Source organism: Coenobita brevimanus, chromosome 112 (genome assembly GCF_032717465.1).
Source record: "Coenobita brevimanus isolate Jiangsu-jjx chromosome 112, ASM3271746v2, whole genome shotgun sequence".
In the NCBI taxonomy this organism is placed as follows: Eukaryota; Metazoa; Arthropoda; class Malacostraca; order Decapoda; family Coenobitidae; genus Coenobita; species Coenobita brevimanus.
Window position 1 is genome coordinate 1012938 of NC_137065.1, and position 18620 is coordinate 1031557.

Sequence of the window (18620 nt, forward strand, 5' to 3'; positions counted from 1 at the left end):
TATTATTATTATTATTATTATTATTGTTTTTGTTGTTGGTAGAATTAGTGGTAGTAGTAATAGTGATAGTAGCATAGTATAAGTAGTGGTAGTAGTAGTAGCAGTAGTGTTAGCAGTAGTAACAAGTAGTAGCAGTAGAGATAGTAGTAGCAGTAGTAGTAGTAGTAGTAACAGGAAGTAATATTATCCAGTTAACAAAACAAGGCTAATTATAAACGAAAGCTGCGTAAATGAGAGTAATTAACACTGATAATTGCTTTAGCGTAGAGAGATAGGGGCTTAGGTGGGTCACAGTTATTACTACTACTACTACTACTACTACTATCACCTCATTATTATTATTATTATTATTATTATTATTATTATTATTATTAACTGGTGGGGTTAGATACAGCCTTCATTAACTCCTTCACTTCGAGGCGATTCTCCTTAACTGGATAAAATCGTCGAGAGAGAGAGAGAGAGAGAGAAGTGAGAAAGTGTGACAGAATAATGTTATGGCCCTACAGGTGGATGGTGACTCTCTCTCTCTCTCTCTCTCTCTCTCTCACACACACACACACACACACACACACACACACACACACACACACACACACACACACACACACACACAAAACACAACAATGCACCCAATTAGACCCATCCAAACAATACTACAAAAAGCTAACAACCCTAACTACAGAATAGGCTTGTTAGGTCCCCATCCTTCCTTCCTTCCTGCCTTCCCTCCCTCCCTCCCTCCTTGCATATATATATATTTTTTCTCCTCTTCCTCTCTGTCCCTTCCCTCCCTCTTCCTCCTCTCTTTACCTCTTCCTCCCTTCTTCTTCCTTCCCTCCTCCTCCTCCTCCTCCTCCTTTCTCTCCCCATTACCTCCTTCCTCCACTCCCTCCCACCTTCCACTTCCCTCCCTCCTTCCTCATCCTCTTTCCTTCGCCCACATGTTCCTCCATCCCTCCTTCTCTTCTCTTCCTCCATCCCTTCTCCTCTTCTCTTCCTCCATCCCTTCTCCTCTTCTCTTCCTCCATTCTTCCTCCACACCTCCACTTCCCTCCTTCCTCCTCCTCTTCTCTCCTCCTTCCTGCCTCCACATCCTGTCCTAGTTCACAGATACATAACCCGTTTTTATAACCTCTTCCTCTACTACACAACCCTTGCCTATTATCCCTACCTTTTTCCCACTTACACAATTGACTCTCTCTCTCTCTCTCTCTCTCTCTCTCTCTCTCTCTCTCTCTCTCTCACACACACACACACACACACACACACACACACACACACACACACACACACACACACACACATCCCGGATTTCACCATAAGAAGGTCCATTGTTTCCCTCAATTAATGGCTATGGAGAGAGAGAGAGAGAGAGAGAGAGAGACTTTCCTCCCTCCACCCCTCCACTCACTCATCCACATCAGGTAAAAGTCAAATATTTATCTAATGTCTGCCTGTGTGGAGGGGAAGGAGGGAGGGAGGGAGGAAAGGAGAGAGGGAGGAAGGGAGAAGGATTTAGGTAGTTGTTGTTTTTGTTGTCACTGTATTGTTGTTGTAGGCCAAATAATTCTCTCCCTTCCTCCCCTCTCCTCCTTTCACCTTATCTCTCCCCCCCCTTCCTCTCCTCCTAACATTTTTCCTTCCTTTTTCTCCCCCGCATCTCTCCCTTATTCCTTCCTCATTCTTCTCCCTCTCCTGTCTCCGCCTTTTCCCTCCCTCCCCTCCCCTTCTCTCCTCCCTCCTATCTCTCTTCTCTCCATCCCTCCTATCTCTCTTCTCCCCATCCCTCCTATCCTCTTCTCTCCATCCCTCCTATCTCTCTTCTCTCCATCCCTCCTATCGTCTTCTCTCCATCCCTCCTATCTCCCTTCTCTCCATCCCTCCTCTTCTCTCCATCCCTCCTATTTCTGCCTCTTCCATCCCCCTTCAGGTGAGGCGACACAGAAACAGAGCTGTGTTATTAGCTTGTGGTCTGTGCCATATGCCGACCCACCACCACACCCACCACACCACACCCTAGCCACATCTTAGCTTACCGCACCACATCTTTCTTTTTGCCTCCTCTTCCTTCTCTCTTTCCTTCTCTCCATCCCTCCTATCCTCATCTCTCCATCCCTCCTATCTCCCTTCTCTCCATCCCTCCTATCCTCGTCTCTCCATCCCTCCTATCCTGTTCTCTCCATCCCTCCTATTTCTGCCTCTTCCATCCCTCTTCAGGTGAGCCACAGGTGAGGCGACACAGAAACAGAGCTGTGTTATTAGCCTGTGGTCTGTGCCATATGCCGACCCACCACCACACCCACCACACCACACCTCCCAGCCACACCCTACTCCTGTTTGTTCCTCTCCTTTTTCAGACTTCCTTACACACACACACACACACACACACACACACACACACACACACACACACACACACACACACACCACAAAACTGACACAGATTGACTCCTGTTTATCTATCTATCGTGTACACCTATATATATCTATCTGTCTATTACATTTATCTATCTGTCTGTCAGTTCGTGCAAGCATTCATTCACTTGCCTACTTTTCCATCCATCTATCCATTCGCTTCTTCGTTCGTCCATCCCTCCTTCCATCTATCCTTCTTTTCCGTTTTGTATTTGTCCATTTACGCGTTCATCCTTCGTTTCTTCCTTCTTTCCTTCCTTCCCTCCCTCCTTCCCTCCCTCCTTTCTTCCTTCCTTCCCTCCCTCCCTCCCTCCTTCCTTCCTTCCTTCCTTCCTTCCTTCCCTCCCTCCCTCCCTCCTTTCTTCCTTCTTTTTCTTCCTTCCTTCCTTCTATCTGTCCATTTGTTTTTATTTTTTGTTCATCCATCCATCCATCCACCCCACCCTTCCATCTATCCACCCATCTATCTATCTATCTATATCCACCCACCCATCCATCCATCCATCCAGGCAATGCAAAGGAGTTACTGGTTCCCACGCTAATTCCGGGTTGTGTAATGGAGGTATTTGTGTCAGTGGGGTGGAGGGAGGAAGTGGAGGGAAGTTGGAGAGGGAGGAATTGGAGGGAAGGTGGGGAGGAGGAGGAAGGTGGGGAGGAGGAGGAAGGGGGGAGAGAGTGGAGGAAGAGAGGAGAGAGAGAATGAAGGACAGGAAGTAGAAGACGGAGAGGTTGCAGGACGAAGGAGAGGGAGGAGAGAATGAGGGGGAGGGGAAGGAGGGAGGAAAGAAAGGAGAAGATACAAGAAGGAAGGAAGGATGAAGAAAGTAAGGATGTAGGAGAGAGAGAGAGAGAGAGAGAGAGAGAGAGAGAGGTAGATGGATGGATGGAGAGAGAGATAGATGGAGAGAGAGAGAGAGAGAGAATAATTATATATGAGTAATTAAGGGTTAAGAAAGCCATTATACAGATACTTATGTAATTATTCATCCATAAACGCTTTCCCTCCTCTCTCTCTCTCTCTCTCTCTCTCTCTCTCTCTCTCTCTCTCTCTCTCTCTCTCTCAGATATATCGCCAGCTGTGAGTGTATATGGCTGAGATGTATGTATATGAATGTATTAATAATTTATATTTTCTCCCTTTTTTTCTCACTCTCTCTCACTCACTCCCTCTCTCTCTTTCTCAGCCATGGTAGTGTGTATGGCTGAGGCGGCGGTGTTGGCAGTGTTGGCAGTGGGGTTGGCTGTTGGCAGATCCATTGACAACCCCGCCGAAGCCATCTCCCTCGCTGTCCCTCCCCCCGTACAGGTAAACTTAATTAATCAGTATTCACCTGTAATTAATGCTTTCCGTACAGGTCAACTCCTGATTAACCTTTACTCACCTGTAATTAATGCCCTCCCCGTACAGGTAACTTAATTAACCCTTTTATTCACCTGTAATTGATATCTGCTTGGTGTTATTTTCTTAGGTAATCTGCGTAATATAATTCTACCTGCGATTTATTATTATATTCTCGTGTAATTGATTTAGTCTGGATAGATTTTACAAATGTTTTATGTGATCCAGTTTGTATTAAGCAGGTATTTTTGTGTGATAATAATAATAATAATAATAATGATAACGATAATAATAATAGTAATAATGATAATGATGATGATAACTGTAATAATCATAGTAGTAGCCGTAGGAATAATAATAATAATAATAATAGTTGTAGTAGTGGTAGTAGTAGTAATAATAATAATAATAATAATAATAGTAGTAGTAGTAGTAGTAACAATAAGAAAGAGGAATAGCTTTTTGTAACCTCCTGTAATATAAATCTCTCCACTACCCGACCAGTAGTAACCAGTCACCACTTTTGTAGCCCACTGTAACCTTATGTAGTTAGCAAGCTGTAGTCTGGTTTGGGGAGTAGCTGTAGCCTTTTGTAGCCCCCTGTAACGTAGGTAGTTTGGTAGACGGGGGTAGTTTGTAGTTTTTGTATCTAGCTGTAACGGGTAGGTGGGTAGTTGGAGTAGATTATAAACTGCTGTATTTTGTCTACTGTAGTTCATGTAGGTAGATTTGTAGTTGTGCTGTAACCTTACCTGTAGTTGGAGGCGAGGAAGCTCCCTAACACCTTTTCCTTAGCGATTTATTTTTGGTGATCTGGCTAGTCAATATCCTTTTATAGGCTGCTGTAACCTTTGTAGTTTGAGGTGGCTTGCTGTATTATCCCGTCGCCTCCCTAACACCTCTTCCTTAGCGATTTATTATTGCATATGGCTGGTTAATATACTTTTGTACGTTCTGTAAGCAGTGTTTGGCGATATTGGAAGGATTTATGCAGCACAGAAGAATGAGGCATAACTAGAATAAATCGCTTAGGAAAAGGTGTTAGGGATCTTTCTTAATCGACGGGAATACAGGTCTTCCTACCTATACTCTCTTCACCGTAACTATGCTCTTATTGCCGAACTTTTTGCGACTTAATTTTCATAGCCAAGAGAAAGACAGTGCTACGGCTCTAACAGTCTATCTATTTGAATGTCTATCTATCTATCTGTCTATCTATCTATCTATCTATCTATCTATCTGTCTAATTAATGTACACCTGGCCCACACCTTTAGTGCAACGTTCAGGTGTGCGCAGGTAAGTGACATTGCCTAATTAGACATACACACACACATACATACATACGTACATACATACATACATACATACATACACACACACACACACACACACACACACACACACACACACACACACACACACACACACACACACACACACACAATCTTAGACCCACATACTCTTCACCTTAATATCCCTTTCTTGCGCCTATCCCTTAACAGTTTCTCACCTCCTCCTTAAAAACCAAATCTGTTATTGTTATTAATTTTCCCTTGTGATGTTATGTTGTTATGCACGTTCTTCTCTTTCCTGTTATCTCTTCTACCTGTTCTCTGTTCTCTAAATTATTCCTATAGTTATAAAATGGTGCTTGTTATGCATGGTATTGTTATGTAATTGCTTGATATGTATGTTATTTGTTATGTAATTGTTTGTTATGCCTGTTCTTCTGCATCTTAGCACCTGTTCTTCTCCACTTTAGCATTTGTTATGACCGTTCTTTCAAATGTTCTTCTAGTTATGTCTTTATGTTATTTTGTTAAGCTTGTTATGTTCTGGCCTTGTATATGTCTGTTATTGTGTGTTCTATTGTGTTATGTGTTCTTCAGTGACGCTCTCTGTACGTGTGTGTGTGTGTGTGTGTGTGTTTTATCTATATACTTGTTCATCCATTTGTTCTCTTACGTTTTTTCTCATGCTCTTGTGTATATAATTTTGCTGTGTGTGTGTGTGTGTGTGTGTGTGTGTGATTTTTACCTGTTGATTTATATATTAATGAAATTCACTTCTCTTCTCTCTCTCTCTCTCTCTCTCTCTCTCTCTCTCTCTCTCTCTCTCTCTCTTCATCCTTCCTGTCTCTGTTTATATTCATTATTTCTCTTCATTTTTTATCATTTCCCTTTTTTCTCTCTTTCATTTCCCTTTTTTTTCTAATATTTGTTTTCCCTCTTCGTTCATCTGTCATTTCTCACCTTCATATCCTTTTTAATGTCATTTCCTTCTTGTTTTTTTGTCATTTCCTTCTTATTTTTCTGTCATTTCCTTCTTGTTTTTGTCATTTCCTTCTTGTTTTTGTCATTTCCTTCTTGTTTTACTGTCATTTCCTTTTTGTTTTTGTCATTTCCTCCTTGTTTTTGTCATTTCCTTGTTTTTCTGTCATTTCCTTCTTGTTTTTCTGTCATTTCCTTCTTGTTTTTTTGTCATTTCCTTCTTGTTTTTTTGTCATTTCCTTCTTGTTTTTCTGTCATTCCTTTTTGTTTTTCTGTCATTTCCTTCTTGTTTTTCTGTCATTTCCTCCTTCTTTTTCTGTCATTTCCTCCTTCTTTTTCTGTCATTTCCTTCTTTTTTCTGTCATTTCCTTCTTGTTTTTGTCATTTCCTTCTTGTTTTTGTCATTTCCTTCTTGTTTTTTTCACTTCCTTCTTGTTTTTGTCATTTCCTCCTTGCTTCATTTCCTCCTTGTTTTTGTATCATGTCTTATTTCGTGTCATTTCATTTTTTCATTTCCATCTTGCGTTTCTATTATTTATTTATTTCATATTGTCATTTCCTCCTTGTTTTAATTCCGTTTTCTTTTGTTTCATTGTTTTTCTCACCTTCCCTACTCATTTTCTTACTTCATTTCCTCTTGGGTTGTCTTTCATTTCTTTTTGTTTTCTTTTTTTGTTTTTCTTTTGTTTTTTCTGGTTTTTGTTTTTTGTTTTTTTTATGTCCTTGTTTCTTTCTCCATTTCCCATTTTTCATTTCCTTATTTGTCTTCATCTTTCATTTCACTCATTTTTCCTTCATTTTCATATTTGTCTTGTCTGTGTCCCCTATTTCATTCCCATTTTCTTTTATCTCCTTCTTGCTTCCTTTATGTCTTGCTCTCTCTCTCTCTCTCTCTCTCTCTCTCTCTCTCTCTCTCTCTCTCTCTCTCTCTTTTTTTTTCTCTTTAATTTGACCCCTTATTAAAAATTCTTATGTATATTTCTGGTTCTGTATTTTCCTTCTTGTTTCTCTTGTTTTTATTGTTGTTTTTTCTTTTAATTTGGTTTCTGTTTTTTGTTTTCATATATACATACATACATACTCTCCCTTTCTCGTATTTGCTCTGTTTTTTTTCTTTCTTTAAATTTATCGCCTTTTTAAAATGTGATATGTCTTCTCATGTTTTGTTATTCCATTTAAAAATTCATTATATACCTTTTTTTTCCCATCATTTCCCTAATCGTCTAAATTCTCATCGTCCCAAAATCGTCTGCTTACGCGAGCTTTGCCTGAAATCCTTTAAATCGGTACCTAAAATCGCCTATATGCTCTCTGATCTCCCGTAAACCGTCTGTAATCGTGCCTATAATGTGTCCTTCGACCTGACCTCTGTGTGGCGGGGTCAGGTCAGGTCGGGGGTGTTGACGGTGGGGGGTGGGTCACGTGGGGGTCGGGTCATCGAGGTGGGGCAGGACGGTATCCCCATCATCCACGGGGTCAGGGTGCCAGACGACCCATCTGACACCAAGATTTATAGGAACGCAAGGTAAAAAAAAAAAATCGTGTGAATTCTCCCCTACAATTGTCACTCCTCCCCAAAATCGTCCCGTAAAATCATCCCAGTTGTCTCCTAAAATCGTCCTAGCTCTCCCCTAAAATTGCCTTCATCGTCCCATCTAACACCAAGATTTATAGGAATGCAAGGTAAAAAAAAAAAAATAGTATCTAAAGTCTCCTAAAATCGTCACTCCTCCCCAAAATCGGCCCTTAAAATCATCCCAGCCTTGCCTTAAAATAAAGACCCATCTGACACCAAGATTTATAGGAACGCAAGGTAAAAAAAAGTCTTAATCGTCCCCTAAAATCGTCCTAATTCTCCCCTAAAATTGCCTTAATCGTCCCCTAAAATCGTCTGAATCGTCCCCTAAAATCGTCTGAATTGTCCCCTAAAATCGTCTGAATTGTCCCCTAAAATTGCCTTAATCGTCCCCTAAAATCGTCTGAATTGTCCCCTAAAATCGTCCTAATTCTCCCCTAAATCACCTTAATCGTCCCCTAAAATCAACTTAATCGTCCCCTAAAATCAACTTAATCGTCCCCTAAAATCAACTTAATCGTCCCCTAAATCACCTTAATCGTCCCCTAAAATCAACTTAATCGTCCCCTAAAATCAACTTAATCGTCCCCTAAAATCAACTTAATCGTCCCCTAAAATCAACTTAATCGTCCCCTAAATCACCTTAATCGTCCCCTAAAATCAACTTAATCGTCCCCTAAAATCAACTTAATCGTCCCCTAAAATCAACTTAATCGTCCCCTAAAATCGCTGTAATCGTCCTCTTAAATCGCCTCAGTGGTCCCATTAAATCGCCTCAGTCATCCATTACATACAAGGGGAGGTGACCCGCCACCTGCCCGAGATGGCATGACATGGATCGGAAGGGCTTCAATGTGGAGTCGGTTTGGCACAGCAGATGGCGGTGAAGTGAATGTTGCCAGGCTGCCGAGAAGTGGCAACGGAGAGTGTCATAAGTGTCACGTGTCAGAGGGTGTCATAAGAGTGTCACGTGTCAGAGGGTGGCATAAGAGTGTCACGTGTCAGGGTGTCATAAGTGTCACGTGTCAGTGGGTGTCATAAGAGTGTCACGTGTCAGGGTGTCATAAGAGTGTCACGTGTCAGAGGGTGGCATAAGAGTGTCACGTGTCAGAGGGTGTCATAAGAGTGTCACGTGTCAGGGTGTCATAAGAGTGTCACGTGTCAGAGGATGTCATAAGAGTGTCACGTGTCAGAGGGTGTCATAAGAGTGTCACGTGTCAGTGGGTGTCATAAGAGTGTCACGTGTCAGAGGGTGTCATAAATGCGTCACGTGTCAGAGGGTGTCATAAGAGTGTCACGTGTCAGAGGGTGTCATAAGTGTCACGTGTCAGAGGGTGTCATAAGTGTCACGTGTCAGAGGGTGTCATAAGAGTGTCACGTGTCAGAGGGTGTCATAAGAGTGTCACGTGTCAGAGGGTGTCATAAGAGTGTCACGTGTCAGAGGGTGTCATAAGAGTGTCACGTGTCAGGGTGTCGTAAATGCGTCACGTGTCAGAGGGTGTCATAAGGCGTCTGGCTGTAGATAAGTGGATTTACCCAGGCTTATCCGAATGTAAACCCAGTAGACTGCAGGCTGAAACCTCTTATAGTCCACACCATCTTGTTTCAGGGGCATGGAAGGGAGGTGAGGGACGTTTGCATAGCCGGGCAGTGAATCTACTCGCTTATATTTAGTGCCACCGCATGTAGGCACCCCCCCAACACCACGTCCTCGGGTTGAATGGGTTGAACAATTATGTTTATGGAATTGAAGGAGTGTTTTATAATTACCAAAAAGGCAGAAATGTAATTTTTTTTTTTTTTTGTCATACATTGGTTCGTACATCATACAGTAGTCTTGTGTAACCTTATTCTCTCTCTCTCTCTCTCTCTCTCTCTCTCTCTCTCTCTCTCTCTCTCTCTCTCCCATCCATTACTCCTTCCCTCCCTCTCTACCCGTTCCCTCCTTCCTCCACTCTTCTTCTCTCCCTCCTCCTTTCTCTCCTTTCATCATTCCCTCCCTCCCCCATTCCTGGAATCTTCCTCTCTTTCTCTCTCTCCTTCCTCAACTCCTTTCCCTCCTTTTCTTTTTTCCTCCACCCACCGCCGTTCCCTCCTCCTCCTCTCTCATTTCCTCCTTCCTGTCCTCCCTCCATCCTTCCCCTTTCCTCTTTCTCTCCCTCCCTCCCTCCCCTGTCTCTCTCCATCCCTCCCTTCTTTCTCTCCCTCCCCTCTCTTCTTTCCCTCCATCCCTCCCCTTCCTCCTGCTCTCCTTCCCTCCTTCTCTTCTTTCCCTCCTCCCTCTTCTTCCCTCCTCGTCTCTTTCCCTCCCTCCTTCCCATTCTCCTTCTCTCCCCCCCCCTCCTTCTCTCCTCTCCCCCTCCTTCCCTCCCTCCTCCCTGTCTCCCTCCCTCCCACACTAGGATCGTCAATAACAAACTTTGGACTGCCGAAGACGAGGCCAGAGCCAATGGGGTGGAGGGGAGGGCGAACAAGGCCTCCTCCACCTCCACCTCCTCCTCCACCTCCACCTCCACCTCCTCCTCCACCTCCACCTCCTCCAGACAGGCCCGTATCCTCTCACAGGCACAGGTGGGTCTTCAAGGCAGGGCAGGGTAGGGTAGAGTTGGGTAGGGTAAGGTAAGATAGGGTAGGGTAGGGTAAGGCAGGGTGGGGTAGGGTATAGATTAGGGTAGTGTAAGGCAGGGTAGGGTAGAGTTGGTTGGGTGGGGTAGGGTAGGATTAGGCAGGGCAGGGTAGGATTAGGCAGGGCAGGGTAGGCTAGGCTAAGGCAGGGTAGGCAAGGGTAGGGTAGGACAGGGTCAAGCAAACTGGAAAATGTTACACCAAAAAAGTAGAGACAGGAAAGAGGAGGCGAGGATAGGGTACCCAGGAGAAACTGTAAATTGAAGGAGTGTTAGATCTCTTCCTTAATCTCTTTACTACTAGAACCACTTCCACGACAGTATAGGATAGTCTGATAGTAATAAGGAAGGCAGAATAGGAATAGTTGATAGTCAAAAGAAACTAAACTATCATAGTCGAAAGTACTGTAATTTAACACCGTCTCCCCCTATTCTCTTCCCCCTCACCCTTCTACCCCCTCCCCAGGAGACACAAGGGGGCTTCCTCCCTTCCCTCAACGCGCCCCCCGCCCCCCTTGCACCGAGCGTTAGGGGCCGGGCAGCAGAGGGCCACTTCCCCGCCTTCTACTATCGCGACTACTACAACCGTGAGAGGAGTGGGGTGGTGGCCGAGGCGTCTGCTGAGGAGGATAACCTGTCCACGTCCTCTGAGCAGGTGAGAGAGAGAGAGAGAGGAATACGCGTTTGTGTGTGTGTGTGTGTGTGTGTGTGTGTGTGTGTCGTCCAAGAAAGAAAAATAAGAAAAGAAAGTTTAGATGTGTTTAGAAGTGAGTTTTAAGAAGTGGCAGATAAACAAACACCAAAACACACACACACACACACACACACACACACACACACACACAGAACGAAGAACTAAAAACGAAAAAGGGGAAAGAAATGTCTCGTCACTGTGATCCGAAGGGACACACAGACAAGGCCTTTGATACTGTTGAAGGACCTGACTGACTGCATGACTACCTACCTGCCTACCTGACTGTGTACCTGCCTACCTGAATGTCTACCTACTTGCCTACCTGCCGGACTACCTACCTACCTACCTACCTGAGTGCATGACCGCCTGACTGCATGAACTATTGGACTGGAAAATATGGGGTGTTATGAAGGCAATGAGTTAATTATATTTTTTATTTTTTTCAGCTGTTTCTGATTCTAAACTACAAGATCAGTTTGACATCCATTTTTTTTATTATTATTATTTTTTTTTTTTTGGGGGGGGAGTTCATTTTTTTGTTGGTCAGCCATTTTTTTTTTAACAAGATGAACAGAGGAAGGAAAAAGTAAAAAATATATATATATCTGCCTATTGTGCCCCTGATTATTTTGATTTTATTTTTGTACCTGTTAATTTTTTTTTTAGTCCAGGTACGGTATATATTAGTGTGTTGATTTTCTTGTTATTTATGTTATTGGTGATTTATTTACGCCTCCACTACGCCAATACCGACCAGCCTACAACACCCATCTTTGCAGGATCCACCCCCCCTTCCACCCTGCCTCTCCACCCCTCCACCCTGCCTCACCACCCCTCCACCCCGCCTCACCATTACTAGTAATAATAGTAATAATAATAATAATAATAGTGTTTCTTTTCCCCAGGTAGTGAGTTACAGTTACCTGGCAGCTCCACAGAACCAAGTCTTGACCCAACAGACATCAGGGACGGGCCGGGATGTGGTGTACGGGACAGGAGCAGCAGCCAAACCCCCTCGCAAGCCATCAGAACCCCACCAAGGAGCACTCACAGCATCCACACCCCACCAGAACCCCCACCTCAACCCCTCCAGACCCCAGCAAGGAGCGCTCACAGCCTCCCCACCCCAGCACAACCCCCACATCAACCCCTCTCCATCTGACCTGTCGCGAGATGATTCGGGAGTGGAGGGATTTGCCTCTTCCAACTCGGCCCTCTCCCACTCCGCCTCTCACCACCAACCCTCCCTCTCGCATCCCTCGTCCTCAGTCTCCCTCTCCAACGCCACCCCCTTTGGGCATAAGGAGCAGACTTTTGCGGTACATCATCATCAGCAAGACCTTGGCCCCCAGTCTGTCTTCCCCGCCGACCCGTCTCAGTTCGTCATTAAGGATTCTACATTTCAGGTGAGATAGAGACTCAACATGCAGGCTAAATGAAGGACTAAATGCATTATAGACTGATGTGTAAATGAATTATCTATCTATCTATCTATTCCCAGACGCTGGCCACAAACAAATCGCCTCCATGTCGCCCTGTCCCCTGCCATTTCACTGCCCTGCTCCCAGCTCACACCCTCCTCCCTCATATACCTCTCACCATCCCTCCATATCCTCCTTGGCCTCTCCCTCCCTCTTCCCCCCCCCCATCCACCTCACTCACATACACTCTCCTCGTCAGTTTCTCACTCTTCCTCTCTACATGGCCAGACCACCTCAATATGTTTCTCCTAACACTTTCTATCAAATTAAATGATAAATAATATATACAGAAATCCAGTGATGATGCTAGTAAATTGTTATTTATAAGTGAATGAATTGGGTTATAAGTAGAATGAATTATAGACTGATGTGTAAGTGAATTATTAAATGATAAATAATATATAGAAATCCAGTGATGATGCCAGCTACAGTATAATTTATAAGTGAATGAATTGGGTTATAAGTAGAGTAGTTTATGTGGTAATAAAATAAGTATATATAAATTTTCCATTATTTATGATTGAAAGACAGGGTGTGGAGGATGAGTTTATATAATTCTTACTGATTAATTATGCAGAGGAGAAATGAAAAATATAGATAGATGTATAGATAGATAGATAGATATAATACATAGTTATATTGTGGTTTTGTTTGTCTGTCTGTCGAGTGGGTTCCAATAATTTTCTTTTTAGGTGGGAAAATGATGGTGGTGATAGTGATGATGATAGTGGTGATAATGATGATAGTGGTGATGGTGATAGTGGTGGTGGTGATGATGATAATGATGTTGGTAGTGGTGATGGTGATGATGATGGTGGTGGTGATGATGATGATGATAATGGTGTTGATGATGAAGATAGTGATGATGATGATGATGATAGTAATGATGATGATAGTGGTAATGATGATGATAGTGGTGATGATGATAGTGGTGGTGATGATAATAGTAATGATGATGATGATGATAGTGGTGTTGATAGTGATGATAATGATGATAGTGATGGTGATGATAATAGTGATGATGATAGTGGTAATGATGATGATAGTGGTGATGATGATAGTGATGGTGATGATAATAGTAATGATGATGATGATAGTGGTGATGATGATGATAGTGATGATAATGATGATAGAGACATGTAAAAAGCTCTACTATGTAACACTAATCTCTGTCCCCCCCCCCCCAGTCCCACCCCGGTGCCCCCACCTTCTCCGTGCCCATACCTGTACCGGCCAATCAGCTCCAGGTAAACTATACGACGCTCACTGCAGCTTGGCAAACAGGGGGCGTATTCTTGCTGGTTTTGTGGGTCTCTTAACACCTTTTCTTTAGTGATTTATTTTGCTTGTGATGCCTGGATGTTTTGTTTTGTGTGTGTGTGGTGTTGGTGTAGAGTTGAGTTGTCTGATGATGATGATGATGATGATGATGGTGAGGAGGAGGAGGAAGATGGTGATGATGGTGATAATGATGGTGGTGATGATGATGATGATGATGGTGGTGGTGATGATGCAGATGATAGTGATAATGATTACAATGATGGTGATGATTGATGATGATAGTGGTAATGATGATGGTGATAGTGATGGGAGTAATGATGATGGTGATGATTGTAATATTGATGATGCTGATGATTGATGATGATGATGATACGACCATGAGTGTTGAGCCTCGTGTACTGGATAGGCATCAATATAAATCTTTCTCTGTTTCCCTCAGGACGGGTTATCGACATACAGCACCTACGGCCACAGACAGGAGGAGAAGCCACTATACCAGCGAGTGATGGATCCGCTGATGAGGGTGGGCACGAGGCTCTACCAGGTGGGTCTGTTTCCCTCTGCACGCTGCTTGATCTCTGGCAGCCTCCTTATTCAGTCCCTTTTTCCCTGAGGTCACACTGTATGATCTCGTCCCAGGCTTTTTGTGATCCTCCTCCCACAGCCCTACCCCTGATGTTCACACCTCTCACCTTCCACACCCAGTTGTTATCCCCCATCCTCTCCACATGCCCAAATCTTCTCAGTCTACCCCTCCTCATCACAACAACAGTACATTACAGTCCCATCCTTCCTCTCAACTCTTCACACTTCTCACCTTCCACACCTAGTTTGTCATCCTCCATCCTCTCTACATGCCCAGACGATCTCAGTCTACCCCTCCTCATTACAGCACCAATATTCTCCAGTCCCATCCTTCCCCTCAACTCCTCAATCGCAATCCTATCCACACACACACCCTCCAGAAGCCGTCAAAACACATAATATTCAAAGTTTAAAAAATGTTCTATATCCTTTATAATGGTGTTGATAATCCTATAATAAAAACCTCCTTCCATTCACACACACACACACACACACACACACCTTCAAGATATGTATTTAAGTATGTATTTATTTAGATAGATAGACAACAATTCCCATTCCATTCCCCCACCAGGCCTCCTCTCCAATGCCATCTATCAATCTATCTATCTGTTAATGTATCTATCTGTCTATCTACTGTATCTAATTCTAACCCCTTCCCCCCCCCCCCAGGCCGCCTCGCCCATGCTGCAGCCCATGATGAAGGCGGGTCAGCGTTTGTCAGAGCGGCTGAGACTGTCGCAGCGGGTCAGTCACCTGTCTGACTCACTGCAGCTTGACTCCATGAACGACTACCTCAGCAGGACCGTGGACGATGGTAGCCTGCCCGTGGTGGCCGGCGTCGGGGCCATTGCCGCCCTGGGTACGTGTGGAGGTGGTGGTGGTGGTGGTAGTAGTTGTGGTGGTGGTGGTGGTGGTAGTAGTTGTGGTGGTGGTGGTGGTAGTAGTTGTGGTGTTGGTGGTGGTATTGGTTGTGGTGGTGGTGGTTGTAATTGTATCAGTTGTGGTGGTGGTGGTAATGATAGTAATAGTAGTAGTAGTGGTGGTGGTAGTGGTATTAGTTGTGGTGGTGGTGGTGGTGGTGATATTTGTTGTGGTGGTGGTAGTGGTGGTAATGATAGTAATAGTAGTAGTAGTGGTGGTGGTAGTGGTATTAGTTGTGGTGGTGGTGGTAATAGTAGTAGTAGGTAGTAACAGTAGTGGTTGTGATGATGTTGGTAGTAGTAGTGGTGGTGGCGGTGGTGGTGATGGAAGTAGTTGTAGTAGTAGGAACAGTATGAGTAGTAGCGTTAGTGGTGTTTGTGATGATGGTAATAGTTGTAGCAGTAGTGGTGGTGATGTTGGTAGTAGTAGTAGTAGGAGTAGTATCAGTAGTAATAGTCATGAGATTGAGTTACATACCTGAGAGTAATTTTTTTTTTTTTTTTCCAGGTCTAGTTAGTCTAGCCATCGCAGCCAGCACCAATGCATCCACTGTCATTGGCAAGAGGTCCATTGGTGAGGATTCTACATACACCTTGCTTGATGAAGTGAGTGGATGGTTACACACACACACACATTTAAGCCTCTTCATAACACCTTCCATAATAATAATAATAATAATAATAATGGGTGTTCCTCTGTCATATTTACCTCTTTTCTTGCATTGTGTGCGTGGGAAAAGGGAAGTAGAATGATGATGATGATTATGTTGATGATGATGATGACAGTAGCAAATAATAATAATAATAATAATAGTAGTAGTAGAAGCAGTAGTAGTAGGTGTAATAGTAGTGGTAGTAGTAGTAGTTGTTCTTGTACATGTAATAATAATAATAATTATAATCTACAGGTACTGGACAGCGGAAGAGCACTGAGAGAGGTATGGGGGGAGGATGGAGAGGAAGAGAAGAAGGAGGGGGGCGGGAATGGAGAGGTGGTCGCCCCCCTGTGCTCTCGTCGCCTGCTGTGTGACGTCATGATGCTCCTTCCACACACATTTACCACCAAACTCGAAGAGAGAATTGAGGCCTTCTTGGATGTGTAAGTTTTGTTGTGTGTGTGTGTGTGTGTGTGTGTGTGTGTTTAGCTTATTTATCATGCATATTTACTACTATATAACGAGGACAGGATTGATACACTGTTGGATATCTGAGTGTTTGTGTGATAATGATGGTTATGCGTGTAATGAACTTGTTACAACACCTTTCCCCCTGTTTCTACACCTCTTCCACTGTTACAGCACCTTTTCCACTGTTACTACACCTTTACCCCTGTTACTACACCCTTCCCCCTTCCACAGGCTTCCTCCAAGCAGTGCAGAAGGCACGTTTATGAGGGAGGCTGGCAGTGAGGTGCTGGGGGCCCTAAGGAATCGCAACTGCAAGACGCTGTCCTGTGGGGGCCACCGAGTTGACCCATCCAGGATACACTCAAAGACACAGGGACCTCGTAAGGCTTAGGACACCCCCCCACCAGTCCTACAATACACCCTCTTAGAAACCCCCCTTCATCCCCCTTAGGTCCTCTAACTTCTTCCTCCTTCCCTGTTTCTCCTCCTTTAATTTTGTTCCTCCTCCTTTCACACTGCACAATCTTTGGCACCCTCCCTATTCCCTAAGGTCACACTCAGACCTCGTCCCGGGCTTTTTTTCAGTCTGTCTCATGCAGCCCCACCTCCAGCATCCACACTTCTCATCTTCCGCACCCATTTGTCGTCTTTCATCCTCTCCACATGCCCAGACCATCTCAGTCTACCCCTCCTCATCACAACACCAGTGCACTCCAGTTCCATCCTTCTTCCCAAACCATCTCAATCTACCCCTCCTCATCACAACACCAGTACACTCCAGTCCCATCCTCCCTCCCAAACCATCTCAATCTACCCCTCCTCATCACAACACCATTACATTTCATTCCCATCCTCCCTCCCAAACCACCTCAGTCTACCCCTCCTCATCACAACACCAGTGCACTCCAGTCCCATCCTTCCTCCCAAACCATCTCAATCTACCCCTCCTCATCACAACACCAGTATACTCCAGTCCCATTCTTCCTCCCAAACCATCTCAATCTACCCCTCCTCATCACAACACCAGTGCACTCCAGTCCCATCCTTCCTCCCAAACCATCTCAATCTACCCCTCCTCATCACAACACCAGTGCACTCCAGTCCCATCCTTCCTCCCAAACCATCTCAGTCTATCCCTCCTCATCACAGTATCATTACACTTCAGTCACATCCTTCCTCTTAACTCTTCCATCGTAAACCCAGCCCCCCCATGGACGCACTGCACATCTACCTAATCATTTGTCATTTCTGTACGTTTGAGCCTGCGAATATCCTCTTCCTTTACTGCCCAGGTCTCACTACCACACAGCATTACACTCCTAACACATGCTGCATACAAAGATCCCTAACACAGGAATCCAGGTGATTTATTTTGTGTAGGAGAGGACTTCTGTAATGACCTTTTGGGGGGAGGGGTTATGACCTGTTAGTGCGTCCTTTGGTTGATTTAAGTCACAGGTGAAGTTGGGGTAGACATCAGTAGGCGCTTAGCTTAGGTGCTCGTGTTTTAACTTAGGCCTTTGAGCTTGTGATGGGGGGAAGGGGGTTATGCCCTGATAGTGGGTCTTGTTGAAAATTAAGTCTAAAAATTGGGATAGACACCTTTAGGCACTTAGCTATGATGCTCATCTCTTAGCTTAGGCCTTTGAGCTTGTGACGGGAAGAGGGTTATGACCTGTTAGAATTAAGTGTAAAGTTATATTTGGGGGTGGTCACCAATAGGCACTTAGATACGGTGCTCATGACAACTTAAGCCTTTGAGCTGTGATGGGTTATGTGGCCAGTGTTCTAGGATACAAGGCCACTGCATTACCAAGGTTACCACAGTTACCTTCCGTTACCGTTACTCTTAGGTTACTCATCTTACCTGTCAGCCCACAAAGGATGAATGCACACCTGAGTTGATTACCACCACCTGCTGGCGCCAGGACTCAAACCCTGACGTTATTGGTCAGTTAAGGAGCCAGCGACGCTTACCACTGAGCCACCGCCATCAAGACTGACCATAAATTTCAGAAGGCCTTAGACGAGACCTGGCAGCAATCTAGCGTTTTTTAATACGTGTGTCGATTTTATTATTATTATTATTATTATTATTATTATTATATTTTGTATCACTCTCATCTTAAATGTCAGGCCCAACTTGCCTAGCCCTGGGTTCCTACGTTCCTCATGGGGCAACGTAGGGTTGGATGATGGATGGATGGATTATTATTATTATTATTGTTTTGTTAGTGTTGAGAGTAGCATAGTTTATTATTAGTGTTGTTATTATTATTAGTGTTGAGAATAGCATAGTCA

At 44.1% G+C, this 18620-nt stretch overlaps 1 protein-coding gene across 1 annotated transcript; it reads left to right on the forward strand.

Annotated features, from left to right (window-relative positions):
* Window positions 1-3604: 3604 nt before the first annotated feature.
* On the forward strand, window positions 3605-16710 carry LOC145418040 (uncharacterized). The gene is made up of 11 exons (XM_080286574.1): window positions 3605-3724; window positions 7414-7553; window positions 10007-10070; window positions 10695-10883; window positions 11828-12328; window positions 13591-13704; window positions 14124-14228; window positions 14942-15131; window positions 15701-15798; window positions 16101-16291; window positions 16551-16710. The coding sequence occupies exons 1-11, from the start codon at window positions 3605-3607 to the stop codon at window positions 16708-16710; spliced, it is 1872 nt and encodes a 623-aa protein (XP_080142700.1).
* Window positions 16711-18620: the final 1910 nt, after the last annotated feature.